Genomic DNA, 24,721 nt, shown 5'->3' on the forward strand with positions numbered 1-24,721 from the left:
TTAAACATCAGAATGCCTGAAAGAGAAGCTCCACTTTTGATTCTGAATGTTAAATAACAGAAAATATTTGGGACAAATTCAAGCCGCTTAAACCAGTGTCATCTTTACTAAATCCATAGCTATCTCTCCTAAATGTATAAGACTAATTAACATAATCTTTTAAAAAAAAACCTCTCTTGCAACTCATTTCCTCAAGGTATCAAGATGGCATTCCTGCCCTCTTAATCTGCTTTCCACCCCCACCCCCAATCTGATTCAATCAATGGTGATTTTGTCATTAAATGTCAAAAAGGGGCAGATTATCCCACAAATTAATTAGTACCACACCTGCTGCAGAATAAGGCAGTGATATATACTCCCTTACAACAAGAATAATTTTTAAACAGTCTTTACCTTAATACTTTTCCTACTGCTTGTAGAACCATTTTGCAGCTTAATCCAGTTTTGGGAGTTTGAGAAAGTGCAGGTAGTTCACTGCTGTGGTTACAATGATCCCCAACCATGTTCAAAAGAGAGAGAAAGAGGAGTGGGGAGATGGGGGGGGGGGGAAGAGAGAGAAAGAGAACTGGAAGCTGCGAGTAAAGCTCGCCCTCTCTTTCCTTTCCTCCTCAGAAAACTAGTCCAACCACATTCACAGAGTTCGAAACTTACTTTGCTCTAAGCCTTCCTCCTTCCTTTCTTCAGCCAATAAGAAAGCAGCAATGGAAACAGGAAAAAAAAAACACAACCCTCAGCTAGGAAAGACAAACAGCTGCTCCTTTTTACAAACTCTTCAGTAAAAGCCAAGCCTGGGAAGCCAATGCCAATAAGGAAGCATCTGAATCGGTTTTTTCAGGCTGGCGCCAGCTGTAAAACAAGACAAGAGAAGTAGTGTGGGGGATAAGCAAGCTTCTTTCAAGCACCCAGTTTGTACTACAGTGTACAGGGATGGTGCGCGGGTAGAGGAAAGGAGGGAACTGCTCTAATTTGTAGTACATTAAAGAACATAGCTGAATACACAAGTGAAAATATTTCATATCAGAAGCGGTTTTCTCTCTAAGTCCCTGCCCCTCAAAAAATCAAATACCCTTTACCAATCTGTCTTTTATAACTAAGAAGCTCAATCTGATTTTTTAGTTAGTAACTAATTTATTAACCAATACATCACTTTCCAGAATTGCATTACTTCACAAACACATAATGCTTACCATGAAACTGTACGACCCTAGATTGTTTCATGTGTTCTGGCACTAGAAAAATTCTGTTAAGACTTGACTGATGTATAGTCATCAAGTATGACATTCACCCTTTCTTAAATCACTAATGCCTATCAACAGTGACACCATGTAAACACTTGAGTAACTGCAGCAAAGAAAATACAAATAAAACATCACTCCTCCTCCTCCTCAAATGCAAAGGCCTGCATTTGTACCAGCAGTGAATGGCTAATTTAACACTGAAATATATTTTGTAAGACTGCTCTGTTAGAGTTTCTAATTCATTACCAACAGTCTCAAATTTAGTGAGAATTTAACTATTCAACAGACCTCTCAATTTCAACGTAAGATTAGCTAACACTAATACTGGATAGCCTCATTCTTGTCCTTATAGTTATGAAACAGGCAAAAGGGGGTGAAAAGGAGTAAATAATAGTGACAATTCAACAAAACTATGAATACACAGTAGGAAAATTAGCTATTTATAAAGGTAGTCAATTGTAATGCTCTGGTCTTATATGCACGCTTCTTGTTTTTTATGGTCATTTTAAGATGTGTTTTTATTGTATGCTGCCTAGAGTCATATTTATGAGATGGGTAGCTATATAAATTTGATAAATAAAATAAAATAAATACATAAAATTAAGTCTGGTTCTTCAGAGGTGAGGAGGTTGAAATAGTTTATAAAATCAGTTTATGAAGTGGTCAAACAGATTTTTTCCAGGTATACATCAACTTCTGTTGGAATGCAAATATGTTTTCTGTCATGTGCTTTAAAATAAAGTGAAGGAGACAGATTGTGCAACTTGTCTAATAAAGTTACATACCACAATACAGTAGAACAAATGGCATAACTCTCATTTTCCACTTCTAATGCTGTGGTCATAGTTTGGTCTAGTGGTTAAGATGCTGGGCTAGAAACCAGGAGACTGAGAGTTCTAGTCCTGCCTTAGGCATGAAAGCCTGCTGGGTGACCTTGGGCCAGTCCCTCTCTCTCAGCCCAACTCACCTCACAGGGTTGTTGTTGTGGGGAAAATAAGAGGAGGAAGGAGTATTAGGTATGTTCCCTGCCTTGAGTTATTTATAAAAATAATAAAGGTGGGATAGTAGGTAGGTAGGTAGGTAGGTAAGTAAGTAAATAAGGTCTCAAGAGAATCAAAGAACATACTGCCAATAAAGATTTCATGTACTGTAGCATTAATCCTGAAACACTTGGTTTCAATGCCTTTAAGTCAACTTGCTATATTTAAGCCAGTGACAGCAAACACGCTTCACATCTAATGTACCTGGACAATAAAACAAACAATTCTGAGAATTTAACTATTTTGTAGAGAAACTTTCCATCACTGAAGATTTTTTTTAAAAATGAGTCCATTTGAATGAGAGATCACCAAAATATGAGTTCCATATTATGTGACTCCCAGTGGCAATATTTATTTGGGAAAAGGTGGGTATAAATCTAATGAATGAAGTAACCAGGTTCAACCCCTGTCTGTATAGGGAAAGTTTATCTGAAATGTATATTATATACTCTTTTTTACATACTATTTGAACTATACCTCCTGAATTTTCCTCACAGCAATAAACCATTTATTTGTTGTTGTGCATTCCTTTTGACTTACATACTTCTTTATTCCCTCTATTAGCAAAACAATTACTAATAGTGCATGAACATTCTCAAATACATTGTTAATGTTCAGCCTGATAAACTGTAAACATGGGTACAGCCATTTTGCCTCAGTACTAGGAAATCCTCTGCTTAACTATTTATTATGTAGACACATCTTGTTATGCACGTAAGAAGGAAAGTTTTCCAAAAAGCTTAGAGGTTATTATCATATGACAACCGACCGCTATACTAAACAAGAAATTCTGCTGAAACTCCTAAACATAAAAAATGCTTTGTATTTACTAGAAAGCTTTAATAAAAGCATAATACTTTTGAGAATTTGTAAATTGACTGATCAACTGTTGCTTAAGTACCTGTTTGCCTCTTTCTAGAGTAGTCAAAAAACACAAACACAGAGAAATTATTAGTATCATGAGACCTCAAAAGAAAAGGGTTCCCCCCCCCATTATATTGTGTCAACGATGAAAAGTTTAATGTCCGTTATTACTGTTTAAAGATACAAGGTAACATTATTAAGAAACAAAGTTTGCACAGCTCTAACTGAAATGCCATGTAACTAAATTGCAACCTATGCATTTATACCATGTCCCTGCCCACCCTGAATGACTCTCCTTCACTACTGATAATTCTGCTTCTGATACTGAGACACTAGAATGTTTTTTAAAACCACTGGAAAAAAATTTTCACTTAAACTTCTAGCAAGAAGGAAGGAAGAATTAATTGCAGACTTTTAGACGAGATTAACTGGGAGAGTTCTATCTGTGCTGTACTATGCTACTGGAAGGATGAAGCAAGAACAATTTTTACAACTTTTTCTTGTATGAATTAACTCTCAATGAGCCACTTATTGAGGATGATTTGTCTTCTGTGTTAATCCATACAGTATTTCCTACAAAGAAGATTTTCACAGATAGTTTTGTAGATGCTTTTATTTTCTTGATTTTTAATTTTACTTAATTCCTTAATGTTAATTTTACTTGACATTTTACTCATTTTATGTAGATTTTTCCATAGGATTCTGCCCACTTATGGCTTCTTAATTTTCCTGTCCCTAACATTCTGAGGTACAGTGATAGCTACAAATTCTTTCCAATCATCAATGCTGGTTTATCATCTTTGTTCTGTGAATGCATAAGATACCATTATATAGGAATACTGCAAAGTATTTTGCAACACAGGCCACGGAATATTTATTTTTTTCCCACAGGATCCTAACTTTTGCTAGGCTCCTGTGGAATATTCTACCTAGAATATTTGACACATCATTTTTAGCTTAATTCTAGATTGCATTTTAATTTTAGATTGCATTTTAATTTTAGATTGCATTTTAAAGCATTTTTCAAATTAATTCTGAAGTTAAAAAATGCATTACCCTGCCAATGTAACCCAACTAACATTAAAATGTGAAATGCTTTTTTTACTCCATATCTTAATGTTTGGGTAAATGTTAGAATCCTTAAGAATTTGGCCAAGAGGATTCTAGATTTAATTAACCCAGCAGCTACTCAGTATAACCTGGAGCTTTCACTTGAGCAGTCAGGTGATCCTAACAACAAAGTCATACAGGAAATAGCACTACATCAGGGTGGAAGACTTATGGTGTTTTAATTACAGTATTGTCTTCTGTGAAAAGCTGGTAATATTGGATGATTGAAGTATTACTACTGAAACAGAGCTGCCAACTCTCACCTGTTATTTCCCTTTTGTATAGTATATATTTTAAATGAATCAAGCTAATATTCAGCAATATATGAACACAGTTGTCTTTAAAACTGAGCACTTCTGATTTCTGTGATGTAGATCTTATTTTAAAATGCAGACCAATTGTGTTTTTGAGAGAAATACAATCAATTTAAATATTTTAAATTTTTAAACCTTCAGATAGATTAACAAAAAGGAACAAATTAATCATACAAAACAGAAACAGTGTCCAACAGACTAACATAGTCCTATGCAAAATAAGCACAAATCTGACAAACTAGGGAGGAATGTACACAAACAACTAACTCCTCTCAGAACATATGCCAAACCATCTCCAAAACAAAGCAACGCAAGAGTCCCATAGCACTGTATGTGTAAGTTTTCATGGCTTGGTCTACTTCTTCAGATGCATGAACAACACTAACATTGGACCTAACATGGCTGCTGGAATACCACAGGAACATATTCATGCTCATCCACCACATGCTGCTGCTGGTAAGCAGCTATCTTAGATTAGTAGACTGATTGTAAGCACTAATGGCCCACCCAGCAAGACTGGCTAGATAAGAATCCGCTCAGAATCAGCAGCAGGTTTTAGGCGGAAGCTATAGGTGACAAGCATATTCACTGGATGCATATTGTAGTCAAATAACTGAGATAAATATATAAAACTGACTAGTCAAGAGAAACGTGGCCATACATTAGGGGCTCAGCTTTAGAAACTGGATTTTGTATCAGTTGGAATCTAGCGTTACGCAGATCTGTGTACCAATCAAAAGTTTCTGATATCAGGTGGTGCTTAAGTGCCCATTACAGACCTGCAGAGTTAGTGTCCAGAAACTGCACCTATTGCATGGACTGACATAAGCTCATACTAATCACGGGATGAATAGCTTGATAAAATTTGTCTCATACCTTGGGTTTCTGACTTGGTATTATTTTCCATCCAGCCCACTATTAGAATTTCCTTGTAACACAAAATTTTATCTCATCAGTCACAGAGCAGGAATAACATACACATCCTGTGCATTTTAGAAAAAGAAAGTTCATGTGGTATTTTATCCTATCTCTATTTTTGCATGCTAAGTTGGGGAAGGATAGCATAATATCTCCAAAGTAAAATCTGTTTCGAGGGGTCTCCCTGTGACAGCACATCTACAAAACAAACAAAAAACTATAGAAAACTTATCCATTGACCACTTACCACTAATATATGCTAGAAAAGAGTTTTATGGAAAAGGAGATTTGGAATTGCTCAGAATTGCAGGGCTCAATCCTCTATCCTGGCATACAGTTGAACCTCTTTCTGATGATTTTTCCGTTGTATTTATCGCAAAAAAAAAAAGCCCTGAAAAAGATCTAGGCAGGCCAAGAATACTAAGTTTGTGTTTTTTCAAAAATCTGGAGGTTTTACTTACTCCTGCTAAATTAAATGAAGATGAATATCATTCTCCAGAGCAAGTGATGCTAACTCACATTCAAAACCCCGCCATTTTGCCTAAAATGAGCAGTTAATTTATATTTTAACTGTTTACAGAGCAAGCTTTATTTTTCCCTTATGCTCCGCAGAGAAAATAAACTCTTGGTATAAGAAGCATATAGCAAGCAATGGTTAATATAAGGGAATCAACCACTAAATGAAAATCAGGTATTTTTGTCCATCTTCTGCCAAATGAAGTACAAAAAATATCTTAGTTCAATCCAGAAAGAAAATTACTGACAGAAATGCTAATCTATAACTGTTTTCCTCTGAAGTCAGTGATGACTGCATACTTTAACATTACAATATTATTAGCTACTTATCTATCATATTCATAATTTGTAATTCTTGTGTCCTTGAGTGACTGTTCATTTGTTGCTGGAAGAAACCTGACAGTTGGACTTACTTTTAGGTAGATTATACATATATATGTGTATATTGTGTATGCATATGTATGTAGTCCTCGCTTAACAATGGAAATTGGGACTGGAATTTCCATCATTAAGTGATGCAGTCATAAAGCATGACCAGACCGCTTAGTGACTGCAACCCCTGCAGTCACCATTGCCATCATTAAGCAAGGGCTGTGGGTTAAGCGAGGACCTCACATGACCATGACTTCCTGCCAGCTTCCAACAAGCAAATGGGGAAGTTGGCAGGAAGTTGAAAGTTCCAGTCACGACAAGCATTTCCTTAGGCAGCTCACAAGCAGACTGGTGGGCAAGTGAGTGCTATGGGGTTCAGGCAGACTGGGGGCAATGGCATGGCACAAGCACAGCAAGGTGCATGGGTGGTGCCTGCCGAGTGGCACAACTACAACAGGGTGCACAGGTGGGTGCTGCCACATGGTGTGAGTACCACAGAGCACTCAGATGGGGTGCTGCTGTGCGGCACAAATACAACATAGCACTTGAATGGGCATTGCTGTGAGAGTGCAATAGGATGGGTGGGCACTGCCACATGGCACAACTTCAGCAGGCCAAGTCGATGGGCACTACAGTGCGGCATACGAGTGCAGCGGGGCATGTGGGTGTGTGCTGCCGTGTGGAACAAGTTCAGGACACGTGGGTGGCCATGGCACAAATTCAGCAGGGCATGTGAGTGGGTCCTTGGGAGAAAAAGCGGCGGGAGCAGGAGCAACTTACAGCAGCGACTTGCAACCTCCCCTGCCAGCTTCTCCATTGACTTTGCTTGTGGGAAGGCAACAGGGAAGGCTGCAAATGGCGATCACATGACCATGGAAATGCTGCAACCATCATAAGTGCAAGCTGGTTGCCAAGTGCCTGAATCATGATGGTGTGACCACGGGGACACTGCGACAGCTGCAATTTCAAGGATCAGTCCTAAGTCCACCTTGTTTAGCATCACTGTAACTTTGAACAGTTGCTGAATGAGCGGTTGCTAAGCAAGGACTACGTGTCTGTGTGTGTGTGTGTGTGCGTGTGTAGATATATAGATACGGCCTACAACGTTAACCAGACTGGATTTATTATGTTCAAAAAGGTTAGGAATATGTTATTCAATGGACCATATATTTTCTTCATACTCAGTAATACTGTTTTCCATCTCAAAAGTAATTTATGCCACTTTATTATAGGGTGTTTGCAATCAGTAGAACTTCCTTAATTCAAAGGAATGAATACTAGAATATAATAAACCATCATATAACTGTCTAAGCCAGAAGAACTCATATATGGGAAAACCACACTGATTCGGCACTAGAGGTACAGCATGATCAAACTCAAAAGACAGTTTAATTCTAAAATGTAAAATTAATGTGTTTGGGGTTTCTGAAAGAGAACCCAAATGTTTTCCATTTCCCACCAACCATTACAAAAAAAATTCAAGAACCTAAGTTGTAAGCTGGTGGAAAAGGGAAAAGGAAGAGCTGGTCTCCCCACCTAATTCCTTACAAGTGTCTATTGTTTCAGAGTAAAAGTTCCACGCAAGTGAATTTAATATATGAAATATGGTGCACTATAATATATACCCATTAGCCCTTCAGTTCCCTTGTACAATTAAAATTAAAATTAAAATTCGAATTAACTAAAGATTCCGTATTTAATTGCCAACAAGATACATGGAATAATATTCTATTGAGACTCTTTGGCGGAACTATGTGTTATGCATACGATCACAGGTAAGTGCACAATCAATCATACTGTCACCGTATTTGTAGAGCAAACCACACTGGCTTTGCTAAAATAAATTACTGGACTCTCCAGTACGCAATTTCATCTCTGAATATGTCTCAATAAGTTAAGGCACACATCCAAAACAGATAAATGCACCACAATATTTATCTCAAACCCTGAGACATTAGTCTGTTGCATCACCGTCTAGAAGGACCCTCAAATGTCCACCCAAAGTCAGAAGCAGTGGCAAAGCACTAGCTGAACTGTATAGCCAAGACTGCTACAGTACTGAAACATTTAAAAAAAACAACCCTAGAAACATAAATAGGAAGGTGAACAAATAAAGAAGCTGGCCTTGTAAAGGTGGAGCCAATGTGGGCATTGGAAGAATGATAGACTTGCTCCTTTCCTGTCCAGAGTCCTCACTGTTTGTATGCCCCCCAAAGCAGCATCTTGGTTAGTTCAGCTGTCTTTTAATTCTGGTGCTTGTTTTTTAAATAGCGTGGGACATGTTGGCTGTGGAGATGGCAGCAAGCGAGTGAGCAAGTAGGAGAGGCTCAGCAGATGAATGATGGGGAGGCATATTGGTGGGGTACCCCTGGGTTCATGAGGAAATACAGCAACGCTGCCTGCCAGGGCTATAGCTTAAGAAGCATGATACTGACCAACAACTTTGGATGGAGAAGGACCTAAAAATCAATCCCCCAAATTTACAGAGATACTGTTCATCATGAATTAAGCATATCATTGTACAAATTAATTAGCATAACCTTCACTGTTATTCAGTTGTAGAAAAAAACATCTGCAGTGCAAAGAAACACATAACATCTGGAGGATTAACAGCAGAGCTAGATTCAGTATGGCATTGAGAACAAGGAGAAGAGTGGGAACTCTAATTCATATTTTATCTTTTGAAGATGTAAAAGCATGACAAGGCCAAGCTTATAAATAGCCTCTTACCTAGTAATACATGGCAAGTAAATTTCCCCAAGTTCAAATGCCAGGAAAGACTGTTTCTTTCAAGTAAGAAATAGTTTTCTTAGAGATAAGAACATACATACTAAGTTGTGAAGTGGGTAAAAAAAACAAGTACCAGTTGTGGAGTTACTTGAAAACCTGTAGAATGCTACTTTCATCAAGCTCTAAACTCCCATTTACTGCTCCTATTAGAATCTACTCTCTTAAAACTATTTGAGAATCTACTCTCTCCATTCTCTCCCCAGCAAAGGAGAATAATCACCAGAGAGTTTTTGAATTCCAGGAAATCTTTTGGCTGGAGTTTAAAAACTGTATTTAATGCTCTGAACCAATATTCTTTAGGTAAGTGGGATGCAAGTGATGCCTGGTACTACCAAGAAGGAATCCTCCCCCCTCCCCCAGCCAATAAATTTTTTGTTTGTGACATCTACACTAAAATTACTTAAAACAAACTATTTGTAGTAATTTTACTCTGCTTTTCAGCAGAAAATACTGCAGAACTGGCTTACTAAGATCAATAATTAGACAAACAGTATATTTAGGCTTACAGTACAAAATAGGAGCTTGGGGGAAAGGAGGCAAATATAGGCACAAATTCTCAAAGTTACAAAATCTGATGTAGATTTGGAAATTGTTTTAAGTCCTAAAAATGGTTTTGGTTTCCATCTCTTCCTCTGCTTCACTCTGATGGATTATACTATCTTATAAACTTTCCAACTAGATAAAGAAGGCCACAGAATTCTCCAGAGGCCCAGGCTCTGGCATGGAACTGGACAAAACTGCATCCCTTCCACTTCTTGAACAAGTTCCACTGATGTGCAAAATTGTGAATCTGGCCTCCTCGAGAATAAAAAAGTGCCAGCTGAATCTGGGAGGAAGTCACCTTGTGTGCTGACAGCTAGCCAAGAGCTTGTTAGGAATAATGTTTGTGATTTGCCTGCCTTGTTGCCTTCAGCCCAGAAACCTCAATCTCTGCTTCTATCACTACACTTTTTGCCTGATCACTTCAGATCCAGTATTATACCTCTGGACTTGAATGTATGTGCTTCCAACTTCTCCTTGCCTCCATACTCTTTTTCTCTCCCTTTCCTTCTCTGAGCCCGGCCTAACTCTTGAGGGATTGAGAACAGTTATTTTATGCAGGCATTTTCATGGGGATTTGCCCAACAGTTCTGTATCTAGGATTTCATACCTCAATATTGGCAAGATGGAGTGGCTTTGGATCTTCGGCTCCCCTGGGTCTGGTGATGTGTTATCTCTGACTTTTAATGGGGTAGCATTTGCCCAGACAGAGCACAATCTGCGAGTCCTCCTGGACTTGTAGTTCCTGCTCGAAGAACAGGTGGAAGCTGTAGCGAGGGGGCCCTTTGCACAGATACATCTTATTTTATTTATAACAATTTCATTACATTTTATTAAATTTATTATAGTTGCCCCCTTCAGCAGACTCTGAGTACCTCACAAAATGTAGTAGTATTAAATTAAAATGATTTAAAACACAGATAAAACAGCCCAGACTAAAAACAACCTTTAAAACAAAGCATGATAGCTCCCCCTCCCACCAAAAAACACAGACACACATTAACTCCAGACCAACTGTGCTCCAACTGCACCCATTCCCAGGCCAGGAGGCCTTGCTCACCATCACTCATGCCTTTATCACTTCCTGGTTGGACTTCATGGGGTGCCCTTGAAGCCCACAAGGAAGATATAACTGATTCAGAATCTGGCAGCACACACTGTGTTGAGCACCCTTCAGTTTGTCCATATCACACTACAGTTATGTGAGCTGCACTGGCTCCCAGTTTCTTTCTGGGTACAATTCAAGGTGCTGGTGCTTTAAAGACCTACATGGCACAGGGTCAGGTTATTTGTGGGAATGCCTCTCCCTGAGGATGTCTGTCCATCTACAAGATTAGATAGGGTGGGCATGCTCCTGGTCCCTTCTCTTAAGTGCTGTGATCTGGTGGGACCTAGGAAGCATGTTTTTTTTTTCCCCCATAGCTGTCCTGACTTGTAGAATACCCTTCCCTCTGGGATGCAGCACACCCCCCACCCTTTTAGCCTTCCAGGAAGCCAGAAAGGGTTGACTTTTCCCTCAGGCACTGGAATAGGATGAGATTGGAACCAGAGGCTTATATTGCTAGATGGACTAGAGATTGTTGGTCAGGTCTCAGGTTTTTGGTTTTATAGAATTGCATTTCATAAGATGGATGGCCATATAAGTCCTTTAAATAAATAAATGTCTGATTTTTTTTTTTTACAGAAATATTGTTCAAGCAGTCTTTGTGGCTTGAATGGCCAGATGTTGTACTGTTTAGCTTCTACTTGGATTTATGCTGTTAAAATGCACTTTATTATTTTTATTATGTTATTACCATTTTATTCCCAACTGTGTTACTATGAAAAGACAGCTATAAATTTTGAATTAATAAAAACTAAAGGGTTTACAGGATTCTCACACTCAGCAGATGTCAGATACTGATTTCAATAGCTTCTCATCTTAAACATTTGCTATAACAGTGGTTTAAAGACTACTTTTTTTCTATCACACAAGGAAGTAATGCATACCCTGAAGCATTATTTACAGTGTTGCATAATTGCTCGTATTTTTCAGTTACATGGCAAGTTGTATAGATAAAATGATATAGCAAACAGCTGCTTATTTTGTCTTAAAAATCTTAGAGCAAAGAGCTAATTCAATTGTTACTGTGCATCTTCTTAGACAGAAAGGAGATAAAAATATTCAAATGATTCTAAGCAGAAAAGTTAGATGGCAAAACTCTGTTATCCTTCCAAGATAAGGAAACCTATAGCCTATTTTGAAAGAAGAGTGGTACAAAAATGAAAAGTGATACACATTCTGCAAACACTTTTTTTTTTCAGGTTTGTATAGCACTGTGACTGTTACATCTTTTCTCAGCCTTCCCTGAGCATATTTCTGTTTCACACCTATATTAACCCATTCAGAAGGAGAAAGTAAGTGCACAATCAATTAATCAATTATAAATCTGGATTATTATGAGGACATGCTTTACATGGACAAACTAGAGTTTTCCTAACAAATGAAAAGTTTAAGCTGAACAAAAAGAGGCATTTTCTTTGGCACTGTTTCCATTAAATACTGTTATGAGGCCACCTGGTAGTTTTAACTAGAAAGAAATTGATCTTCTTACATGTACTGCTTAACTTAGAAACTAATCATTTTGTTAAGGACCTCACAGCGTACATGGATTAGAAAAAACAGCATTACAAAATAATCAGAACAGTATTTCAGTTCTTATAGCACAATAAAGTTCCATGGAAAATAAATTTCTCCTTAATTTTATATTAAAGATGACAGAAGAGATGAGTTTCATATCTAAATTTCATTTTGCATCTAGGCCAAGGTAAGAATCTCATGATTTTATTAGGTTATTCAAATTTAAATGTCCTCAATATAAGACTTTAAATATCAACAAAAAGTTTCATTTAGTGCCCTCAACACTTCTTATGACTAACAGGGCAAGCAAACCTTTTTTGCCAGTGGCTGCAATTTTTTTTTTTTAATTGATGGCTGGCCTCAGACAAATTTTGCAGGGCAATGATGCCAGTGATGTGGCCATACTAGGCATTTCCATGATATTTAGGTGTTTCTATTATGTAATGATTTTCACGTTAAAAAGGCTTATATGCGTTTTAAAGATTTTTTCCAGAAAAAATGGTGGAAAATCTAGATGGTATATTTCAGCAGAAATTCGGGTGGGGGAAATCTAGAAGCTGCAACTAAAGGGATTAGGGAAGACCCACAGATCAGCTAGATATGAGCTCACTAATATTCCTAAGGAATCTGCAGTGGAGGTGAAGAATAGATTAAAGGGACTGGACTTAGTAGATAGGGTCCCGGAAGAACTCTGGACAGAAGTTCACAGCATTGTTCAGGAGGTGGCAACAAAATACATCCCAAAGAAAGAGAAAACCAAGAAGGCAAAATGGCTGTCTGCTGAGACACTAGAAGTAGCCCAAGAAAGAAGGAAAGCAAAAGGCAACAGTGATAGGGGGAGATATGCCCAATTAAATGCAAAATTCCAGAGGTTAGCCAGAAGAGAGAAGGAATTATTTTTAAACAAGCAATGCGCGGAAGTGGAAGAAGACAATAGAATAGGAAGGACAAGAGACCTCTTCCAGAAAATTAGAAACATCGGAGGTAAATTCCAGGCAAAAATGGGTATGATCAAAAACAAAGATGGCAAGGACCTAACAGAAGAAGAAGAGATCAAGAAAAGGTGGCAAGAATATACAGAAGACCTGTATAGGAAGGATAACAATATCGGGGATAGCTTTGACGGTGTGGTCAGTGAGCTAGAGCCAGACATCCTGAAGAGTGAGGTTGAGTGGGCCTTAAGAAGCATTGCTAATAAGAAGGCAGCAGGAGACGACGGCATCTCAGCTGAACTGTTCAAAATCTTACAAGATGGTGCTGTCAAGGTAATGCATGCTATATGCCAGCAAATTTGGAAAACACAAGAATGGCCATCAGATTGGAAAAAATCAACTTATATCCCCATACCAAAAAAGGGGAACACTAAAGAATGTTCAAACTATCAAACTGTGGCACTCATTTCACATGCCAGTAAGGTAATGCTCAAGATCCTTCAAGGTAGACTTCAACAGTTCATGGAGCGAGAATTGCCAGATGTACAAGCTGGCTTTAGAAAAGGCAGAGGAACTAGAGACCAAATTGCCAATATCCGATGGATAATGGAAAAAGCCAGGGAGTTTCAGAAAAACATCTATTTCTGTTTTATTGACTATTCTAAAGCCTTTGACTGTGTGGACCATAACAAATTGTGGCAAGTTCTTAGTGGTATGGGGATACCAAGTCATCTTGTCTGCCTCCTGAAGAATCTGTATAACGACCAAGTAGCAACAGTAAGAACAGACCATGGAACAACGGACTGGTTTAAGATTGGGAAAGGAGTACGGCAGGGCTGTATACTCTCACCCTACCTATTCAACTTGTACGCAGAACACATCATGCGACAAGCTGGGCTTGAGGAATCCAAGGCTGGAGTTAAAATCTCTGGAAGAAACATTAACAATCTCAGATATGCAGATGATACCACTTTGATGGCTGAAAGTGAAGAGGAACTGAGGAGCCTTATGATGAAGGTGAAAGAAGAAAGTGCAAAAGCTGGCTTGCAGCTAAACCTCAAAAAAACCAAGATTATGGCAACCAGCTTGATTGATAACTGGCAAATAGAGGGAGAAAATGTAGAAGCAGTGAAAGACTTTGTATTCCTAGGTGCGAAGATTACTGCAGATGCTGACTGCAGTCAGGAAATCAGAAGACACTTAATCCTTGGGAGAAGAGCAATGACTAATCTCGATAAAATAGTTAAGAGCAGAGACATCACACTGACAACAAAGGCCCGCATAGTTAAAGCAATGGTGTTCCCCGCAGTAACATATGGCTGCGAGAGCTGGACCATAAGGAAGGCTGAGAGAAGGGAGATCGATGCTTTGGAACTGTGGTGGTGGAGGAAAATTCTGAGAGTGCCTTGGACTGCAAGAAGATCAAACCAGTCCATCCTCCAGGAAATCAAGCCAGACTGCTCACTTGAGGGAATGATATTAAGCAAAACTGAAATCCTTTGGCCACATAATGAGAAGACAGGACACCCTGGAGAAGATGCTGATGCTAGGGAGAGTGGAAGGCAAAAGGAAGAGGGGCCGACCAAAGGCAAGATGGATGGATGATATTCTAGAGGTGACGGACTTGTCCCTGGGGGAGCTGGGGGTGTCGACGACTGACAGGAAGCTCTGGCGTGGGCTGGTCCATGAAGTCACGAAGAGTCAGAAGCGACTAAACGAATAAACAACAAAAGATGCTAGTATGTTAGAGCAGTTATTTGTTAAATAGCAGTAGCCATGGTATAAACCCAGGTTTTCTAACTCTGATGTTAAGATTGGCTAAAGGAATTTGGATCATTAAATATTTTGATGTACTGGATATGGTTTATCTTTGGCTTAAGTAACCATGTTGTGAAAGTAGACAACCTATTGATGTATTCCACCCAGAGTCATAAATTGTGGGCGGGGCAGGTTTTTTTTTATAAATTATTTAAATAAATAACTAAATAAATCTTATGCATGTTATAATGATGGTACTGGATTATAGGCAGTCATTTAACATGGGAATGAGAGAATGAATGGAAAATCTAAAATGGTCAAAGTCAAGCCTACCCAGGAAACAGATAAATGACAAGGCTGTGCCTTGTAGTTTAGACTGGAGCTAAACAGAACAATAACCACCAAACATTGTCCCAGACTGTGATGAAAAACTTGGTGCCATCTGGAATGAGCAAAGACATGGTAAGCAAAAAATAGCATGATTTTCATAACAAAATCATAATTTCTCATTCCCAAACAGTGTTCTCAAAACCAATATCCGTTTGCATCAACAATAGCTTCCTGGAAATTTGATGACCCGAAAAGGGGACCAAACACAAGTCAGAAGACTGGCATAGATATAAACAGTCTTCTTATTAACAAGTAGGAATGCACTGATATCTAACCAGGTCAGCTGGTACGAGATGACACATTTGGAAGCTAACTTGTACAAAAAAAGAAAAACAAAACAAATAAACAAACAAAAAAACCAACAAACCCTCCATCAGACAGCCATCTTCTCTCACCTTTGCTTTGGGTTTGTAACCCAAAATAAGATGACTTAAGTATGAATGAAAATAGGGATTAATTACAATTAAAGATGAAATTCTAACCAAGTTCATATTTTGAATTATCTGGTTTGCTTAAGCATATATATATTACAGAAATGGTCACACATACGGTATGCTTTGTGTTGTGGGTATTCATACATTCTCTAATAATAAAATAATGTACTATATCTGGATCCTTGCCCCATATTAGGAACTTGAGCTTTATGACCATAACAGTACTAAGATACAAAAGCAGCTACAAGAATTCTTCTAATAACATATTACACACACTAGATCATAGTACAGTATTAATATTCCTATCAAGTTTCTCACAACTGAAGGAGTGAGAAGACATATAGCAAGTTTGGACAGTAAGCCATTCTTACAATTTACTGGAGCATAATATGCAGCTATCATCAATGTATGGATTTCTATTTTCATACATACTCAGAAAAATACAGAGGATACCAAGTCTTTGGCCTGACATATATTTAAGCCCTTCAATCATAATTAAACTTTAATGATTACTTTCCAGAAAGTAAAGATCAACTCCATACGATCAGACAATCTTCATTCAGATCTATCACGTTTCCCCTTTGTTTTCCACACATACAATAGTACAAATATTTATTTCATTCATTTTATCTGGTAATCACGTTCTTTACCATTTTTTCCTCTTACATTCTTCTATACACAATGGACACAATGGATTTTGAACTCTGCCACCCACCATAGTTCTGGTCAATTGAAGCTTTCAAACAACGCTTTTCAGTAAAGACAGAGAAGTTGTAGCCTTAGACATGCCCATGCCACATGCAGCATTCCCTTCTAACGGTAAAGACAGTTTTGGCACATTTTGGCCAGTAAGCCACAAGTGCAGCCAAATCCCAGTTTTATCCCAAGCGTCATATCCTATCCAAGTTAAGATCTCCAGCCTAGAAATTAAATATTGCCTGCATCCCCCACCAGCTAGAAGTTGCATGCAGTGTACTAACACATGCAACATATTTTCAGAACTAAAAAACGATGCTCGAAAGTTAACTATAGGCGATAGTTCTTATTCAAATCATGTATACAGAGCTGTGAGGATTAATAGCTTTGCATGGAAAGCTGTTTCTACACTTAATAGTTGACAAGAGCTAGGATAAAGTAAACTTAAAAAATGAATTAATACATATCTTTTAGCATATCAAAATATAGCCCAGTAGTCAATGTTAAGCAACTTGTAAAGTATGGGTAAAATATTACAATGGCAACCTGCTAATGAACAAGGAGTATCCAGAATACAACTTCTTTTAAAACTTAAAACATTATTTTAGCATGCGTCTTATTTTCCAAACCTACGAATAATAAAATGTACCTATATAATGTATGTTATATTGCAGTACATAACAGTTTGCACATTAATCTATTATAATTCAACATTTCTGGTTCCACTAATTTACTGCATCACTGTTTCTCTGAGACTCGAAGAGAAAGATTTGTTTCTGAAATCTCCACAAACATGATTTAAGTCCTTACACTAAACCAAAAATTGTAAAGCTTGCATAAAAATAAAACTTCCTTCAACTACAAAGATTTCTTGGTGCTCTTCCACATGCAAAAATCAGTGTGATGCAACTATAGTGTGCTCCTGCACAACTCTGAACTCATCCCATACTTGCCATAAGTAAATTATGTAACCATGCAAAATTATTTTCTACCAAGCTCAGTTCCTTTCTGTAAATCAGAAGCAAGAATGGTCTATTCATGTACAATAGTGAGGTCACAGAATTTCTAAAGTAGCTTGTGCAAAAATAAAATCCTTAGACATAACTTGTTTTTAAATACAAGGCAGCATACAAATAAAGCACATATAAGCAGGCATCATTTTGGAGAAAGTACATACACAAGCTTAAAAGCAAGTTTTCCCGTACATTCAGAACGATGCTACTCCTGTTTCCTATTATTTTAATAGATGGAAAATAAGAAATAACTGAAGGATGATTATCCATTCTTACCTGTTCAGTGTATAAGATCCATTCTTCTTAAGTCTCATGTTTGCAAATAGAAATTTTAGGAAAAAATCCAGAATAGAATATGTTTGTCCTAGTTTAATAAGAACAAACGCACCTGTTCGTTAGAAAAGCATTTGTTGGTCAGGGAACCTCCTTCCTGTTTCACATTCATCAGTGGGAAAATCAGAATCCGCCAATTACTAGGAAGGAAATCATTACAGGCAAAACAAGAGCCTGAGGATGTAAAACAGTCCACCCTCTTTACAAGCGACACTATTCAAAATTTTACAAAACAGATTTGAAATTGACAGCTGAAGCAAAGGGGGCAATGGAGAGAAGAAAAAGTTACGTCCTTAGACAAGTTTCCAAGGATAAGACTGTAGAAGTGAAGCGTCATATTCGATAGGCTTTGCCTTCCTCTTTTAATTAAGTTTACAAGCAGCTTCAGTGATTCCCTGATCCTCTCATGCCTGTTTGACTTATTACTCAAATATTCATGACTGCCTCAAGAGAACAAGAAAAATGAGAAGCAAAGCAGGGTAGCTGGTTTCCATATTCTTTAATGTCATAAAGATTAAGCAGAAGACAATCAAACAGGAAAGTAGGTGAGACAGACAATTATAATAATGTCAGCAGATCTGATTGCTGTTTAGCTGCTTTAACACAAAATGTACAGTACGCTATTCTTGAACAGAAGCATAGTGGCGGAAGGAGGGGGAGAAGCTTCCATTGGCTCAGTTCTTGGCAAGCTGCCTTCAATAGATCACATTGTCTCTGATTAAGTTGCTTAGCTTCCCTTCCTGTACAGCTCTTCTGCTCCCTGACTGCTGAACATTATATTGTCGATCCGTGAAGTTTCTGTATTACAAGATGTAGCCAGTAAACATGCTTAATGCGGAACTTAAATGAACATAAGTAGCAAGATACAACCCAGATCTGAGATGGGCACAGTCTAAAAACAAACGTGCACATATAGTCCACGTTTAGATGTCACAAACATCTCATCAGAAATTTTTTTTCCAAATATAATTTACTATGTGAATGGGCAAGTAAGAACAGAAGTGGTATAGCTTCTTTAAAATGGTGCAACTGGACCATTTTAAAAATTAAAGGAAATAAAATACCAAGCTACATATTTACAATTTAGGAAAATCAAAACAAAAATTAAAGTGAGAAATCTTTTATGCTCAAACAATGGAGCAATTCAGATTGGACAGATGCCAAGTTATCAACAACCTGGAGTTCAGGGCATTAATTCACTATTTATTTCAACATACTTGAGGACACACAGAAAATAAAATGTTAAAATGCTGTAAAGGGGACAATTTTTCTCACTTTGATGACATTTTTAGGCATCACATTACATGTAAAATTATTCAGAAATAACTAAAGAACTGATCAGATGAGAAGGGGCACAAATTGCTAAGACTGGGCAAGCCAAATATAAATTAGAACTGTACTACATAAACTTGAAGAATCTTTTGAATAGGAGAAAATAAAACTGAAAATGAGTGGAAGCATTTTTTATTTATTTATCAAATTTGTTGCCACCCATCTCCTCCAAGTGGAGGAACTCTGGGCGGTTTACACTATAAAACAATAAATATATAATAAAATTGCAATATAAAACACACTATAAAACAATTTCACAGAGCTACCAAATATAATAAAATCCAGATGGCTATGGTCTCATTCAGTCATTGTATAGGAGGGGCACCTCAAGGTACCAGCCAGCCCCAAGTATGACTATTCTCCTCCCTGCCCCAAGCCTGGTGGCAGAGCCAGGTCTCCAACTTCCTCCGGAAGGCTAGGAGTGATGGGGCTAATCTCACCTCCAGGGGCAAGATGTTCCAGAGGGCAGGTGCTACTGCAGAGAAGGCCTGCCTCCTGGACCCCGTCAGATGGAATTCTCTTATCGATGGGTCCGTAGCATGCCCCCTCTGCATGATCGGGTGGGGCGGGCTGATGAAATATAGTTTATAGTTTACAAATCAAACTACAGACAGGATGGGCCTCCCCATATCTGATATTCTTCCCATATGCGCATAGGAAAAATGTTAAATATAAATTTGCTTGCTATAAAGGGTGGATAAAGATTAAGGAAATAACCAGTATCATAGTGATAGGTGACAATACAATTTAGTTGGAAGGAACTGTAACCCATTTTAAATTTTACACTGGAAAACATGTTTATTTCTGACTTTTATTATTCATTATTAAATGTATATTCTGTATCGTTCATTATAAATGTTACTAAACCAGCTGCCAAAGCCATCAAACAATATAGAACTTGATTCCCATCCCCCACAAAACACACACACACACACACACACACAAAAGAACTGGTGGAACATGCAGAAGAGGACTTTGAAGAAAGAAAGGGCATTGTAAACTCTCCCTACCATTTTGAGCTGTTATTTTGATCCAAACTGTTTTCAACTGAGCAGGAAAAGAAACTGCAGAAATCCAAAAGACAAAAATGTGCTTGCAAATGACCCAAGAGGCCCAAACCAGAGAAAATTTTAAATACATAACTATACCAAGCAAAGAACAAGTACAAGATTAATTGAACATGAAAGAAATAAAGAGCAGGAGTATGACAAAAAAAGAAAGAAATCAAATGAGTTTAGGGCTGGTCCAAGAGATTTTGGTGGCTAAGGTGAAAGGGAAGTCCCACTTTCCATTATTACACTGAGAAGTACACCACATCAATGCCAGAAACAGCTTAGAAGTAATAGTCAGGAGGCCAAGGACTCTGTATCTGCAAACTGAGGCACTCCATTTAAAGGTATGTTTGGTCCCTAAAAGCCTTTTGAGGCAATAGTGGAAAAAAACCTTTTTCTTAATACAGTAATGCTCAAGGCTAGGATTAAAGGTTTAATTTTTACAAATATTTCTTTATAGGATCACTCTACAAAGTAAAATATGCAATCCCACCAACTCAGTCTCTAGTAAATATGCCTTAATTTACAACTTCAATATATGGAAGAGTGACCTCTTTGTGTTTGAAGACTCTTATTTGAATACTATAAATCTTCCAATTTAAGGGATTTAGCAGCCAATTTCACCCAAATTTTATTTTAAGTTTCCCCCTAAAACAGCTTACATAGTCATACCTAAAATATTATCTAATAAGACGGCTAACATAATGGAAACGTATATATCCAAGGTGTCAGAAATTCAGCTTTAAGTAAACAAGTAGTTTACAATCAATGAATTCTAAGGAGAAGACATTTATATACATATAGAAATCTTAAAACCATTAAAAGAACATTTAAAAGTTCCCTTTGCTAATACCCAGATACAAGTGACCACCTTAGCAACATCATGGATTGAAGCATCCTTCGGAACAGTTCTATTCTGATCACCTTACTAGATGCCATTAAGGAGGGGGCTATTTCAGTTTCCAGGGGGAGGCTATTCCATGGGCATAGAGTACTTATTGAAAAATATTTTTATATCTCCTCCTCCCTAAATCTCACATAGATCAGCTATTCTTAGAAGAAGTCTGAAGATATATTCAAGCTTGTTTCATTACAAAAACATCTGAAATCAAAGACCTTTAAGGATTATTTTTGTCTATTTTTGAACTGAAATAACTAGATGTGAAATCAAACTCAAATTTATTCCAATTTTATCATTCCTTTAATTTTATTAGGTTGTTCAAGATCTTAATAAATTTGAATATTTCCTTTTAGGAGTCCACTACATGAACTTCCTTGGCACTCCTAGTAGAAAGCATCAATGCTCTTTTTTCCATTTCATTCCCTATGATCCCTCTGAGAATTATAACATACAAGGACGTATATATTTTTCTGTCATGTTCTGAAAATTATTAGAGAAAATCAATAGCTAGCCACAATCTGCTAAGCAAGAGTGTGATCTGTCCTGCTGGGATATTTTACTATTTAGAAACACAAGCAGAAGAAAAACAAAGGGTAGAAAGTCATTGGTACGAGAAGCTATTCTTAAAAAGGTAATTTTAAAAATGCCTTACTTATCCAAACTGAAAATTAACATGATATCTTAAGAGCTAATACAATTTCACACCCAGAATAAGCCTGGGGGAGAATTTTGGCTTTATATACTTCTACCCTGCCCCTTTATTTTTGTTCATTTCTTCTCATGATAATGCCAAATTTTAAAATCAAGCTTCTAGATCTAATTTTGAGTATCATAGATCAGGTTCTTAAATTACCTTGTACTGTATTCCTTATATTCCCAATATCACTCCAAGTATAGAGATCATATGAAGAAATTGTTTCATTTATTTCTGTATTCAGCTATTAAGAACTTAGAGCAACCATGAGCATATGCAGCACCACAGGGGCATAGCTGGCAGATCATAAAAGTTGCTTAAGTAGACTTCTTCCCATTAAAACAGTGAGTTGAAGTTAATAAAAGAATTAAAAATATATTTCAAAAGTCCCAATTTATCGTATCTTTTTTAAAAAACAGTCCTATAATAATAAAAATTTCTCCTGTTTAAGATATTTGTAAGTGAATCTACCAACAAAAGACACAGATTACAGTTAAGCATGCTTAACTACATGTTGGTTTGTGGGCAACATTCTTAAATATCCCAATATATAAAGCTGCTACTCCCCAAAGATCCATGTTTATAACACTGCATGCATTTTTTTTTTAGAAAAGAGGAGCGGGAGAAGAATCTGCTGTTTATTTTCCCCTCCTTCTACAGCAAAGTTATAATCAGGTGATTGTGCATAAGCACATTTGCCCAAATACAGGAAGCGACTGCACAGCTTGCCAATTTGCTCCACCCAAGTGTTCCCAGTTGGTATAAAAAGGACTGCTGCAAAATATAGTCCGTGACATAATTCATAAGGAGGAAAGTTTGGCAGTACTCTCGGGAAAGAGCAGTAAGACTGAACTTTAAAAGGGAGAGTAAATCACTTCAGCTCATTGGAATGAGAACAGCTTGCAATACATTTTACCTTTCAGGGTTTTTAGAAGTGTAATGAAATAATAAATTTGAGGTAATTCCCACATCATTAAGGAAACATATAACAATCAGCCTTGTAATATCTTAAAGACATTGATTATGTCTTCTAATATCACCTCACTTTCATCAATTGCATGACGGCTAGCCCTGAGGCACAAATATGTATGAGCTCACATATACCTACTCCCTTGCATGTGTAAATCATCCATAAATAGCAAAACCAAAGGTAAGTAAAGACAATGATAATTATCTTATTAACAGTAGCCATTCACAAAATAAATACATGATGTGACATGCAGTAGGTCTTTGATTTCAGATGTTTTTGTAATGAAACAAGCTTGAATATATCTTCAGACTTCTTCTAAGAATAGCTGATCTATGTGAGATTTAGGGAGGAGGAGATATAAAAATATTTTTCAATAAGTACTCTATGCCCATGGAATAGCCTCCCCCTGGAAACTGAAATAGCCCCCTCCTTAATGGCATCTAGTAAGGTGATCAGAATAGAACTGTTCCAAAGGATGCTTCAATCCATGATGTTACTAAGGTGGTCACTTGTATCTGAGTATTAGCAAAGGGAACTTTTAAATGTTCTTTTAATGGTTTTAAGATTTCTATATGTATATAAATGTCAAGAAAAAAACAGAGTACATGTAAATGTAACAATCTGACCTTTGTGATTACATATTAAAATGTATACTTGCTACTATATGGATTCCTGAAGGTGTAGTTTGGGTATACTTCCCAATATAAGGTTAAATAAAAGTAAAATCATCCTGGAGTCAAGTTCAGCTCCTGGTGACTACATGGACACTTCTGGGCAGCATTCTTGGCAATGCTACGGAAGTGGTTTGTCACTGCCTTCTTCTGGGAAGGTTTTTGATGTCCTACTCTGTCCTACAATTTTGGCATTTCCTCATTGTCTCTAATCCTAAACAGGCCTAATTTTGCTTAGGTTCAAAATCCAGACAAGACCAGCTACTGCCAAGACAAAATATGTAAATATTTATATTTATTATTTTAGTATCTTGGTTGCTTACTTTGTAATTTTATACATTGATGCTTTTAAATGGTTAATTTTATTGTAAACTGTCTAGAGTCCCCATTTTCAGGGGGAGATGGGCAGTGATAGAAATTGGAATAAATAAATAAAATGTAAGAGCAGACGCCAACTGCACATTCATATAGTTTCTTTAATCAAGTTGTTTTACATATCTTACTCAGCCATTCTGCTGTGTACTAACATTCTGTATACATCTTCAACTGGTGAGACATTCACTAGAAGTTAGCCTGCATTAGAACTGGATTTCCATTATTTAAAATGGAATATATCCATAGATCTCACTTGTTGTGTCCTAGTACTTTAGTCCTAACTACCACCAGGCAATCAGGGAAGAAAACAGTAGCAACAAGAAAAGCAGGTAACTCTGGTGGCAAATCCAGTTCTAATGCAGGCTAACTGCTAGCAAATGCAGCAAAACATCTAAGATTTAGCAATGACTTTAAGTAGTCAAACAATCTGCTGCAGGAAGGAAGAACTTTGAAAAGTCTTGATTCTGTCTGTTACGGATTTTTATTTTCTTACATGTCTACCTAGTTTAAAATCTATTTTTGAAAAAGCTCGAGATTGAATAAATACAGATGAAGATAATGATTTACAGATACACACCCTGGGTTGGATCTCCTCTTCTGCATATAAACAAGCTCCTTCTCTCAGATATTAGCATCTGCCCCATAACTGGATGCTCCTATGTACTAAAGAGGAAACAATTTCCATTTCCCCCTGTAGTTCCCAGCATTACCTCTGTGATGTTCCATTAACCCTTTAGAGCAGATTTTTATAGTGCTGTACATGGGATAGATTAACAAAAATTGCCCTCCATTCTACTGATTGCAATGCATTGTTTGCATTTGAATCCTGCAATGAAAAATAAATTCAT

General features: G+C 37.3%; 1 protein-coding gene across 3 annotated transcripts in view; it reads right to left on the minus strand.

The window, feature by feature from the left end:
• The window catches only part of MOB2 (MOB kinase activator 2), a 114,815-nt gene that overhangs the window by 38,867 nt on the left and 51,227 nt on the right, over positions 1-24,721 (minus strand). Inside the window, exon 1 of one of the 3 annotated variants that reach the window (XM_063289328.1) lies at positions 17,822-17,912. The exons of 1 other annotated variant lie outside the window; for it this stretch is intronic. In XM_063289328.1, the coding sequence (XP_063145398.1) occupies positions 17,822-17,859 (38 nt within the window). In that variant the 5' untranslated portion in view covers positions 17,860-17,912. Of the gene's footprint in view, positions 1-393; positions 572-17,821; positions 17,913-24,721 lie in introns of those variants that run through there. One more of the 3 variants, XM_063289327.1, reaches the window with a different exon arrangement.

Source organism: Candoia aspera, chromosome 1 (assembly GCF_035149785.1).
Source record: "Candoia aspera isolate rCanAsp1 chromosome 1, rCanAsp1.hap2, whole genome shotgun sequence".
NCBI classification, from domain to species: Eukaryota; Metazoa; Chordata; class Lepidosauria; order Squamata; family Boidae; genus Candoia; species Candoia aspera.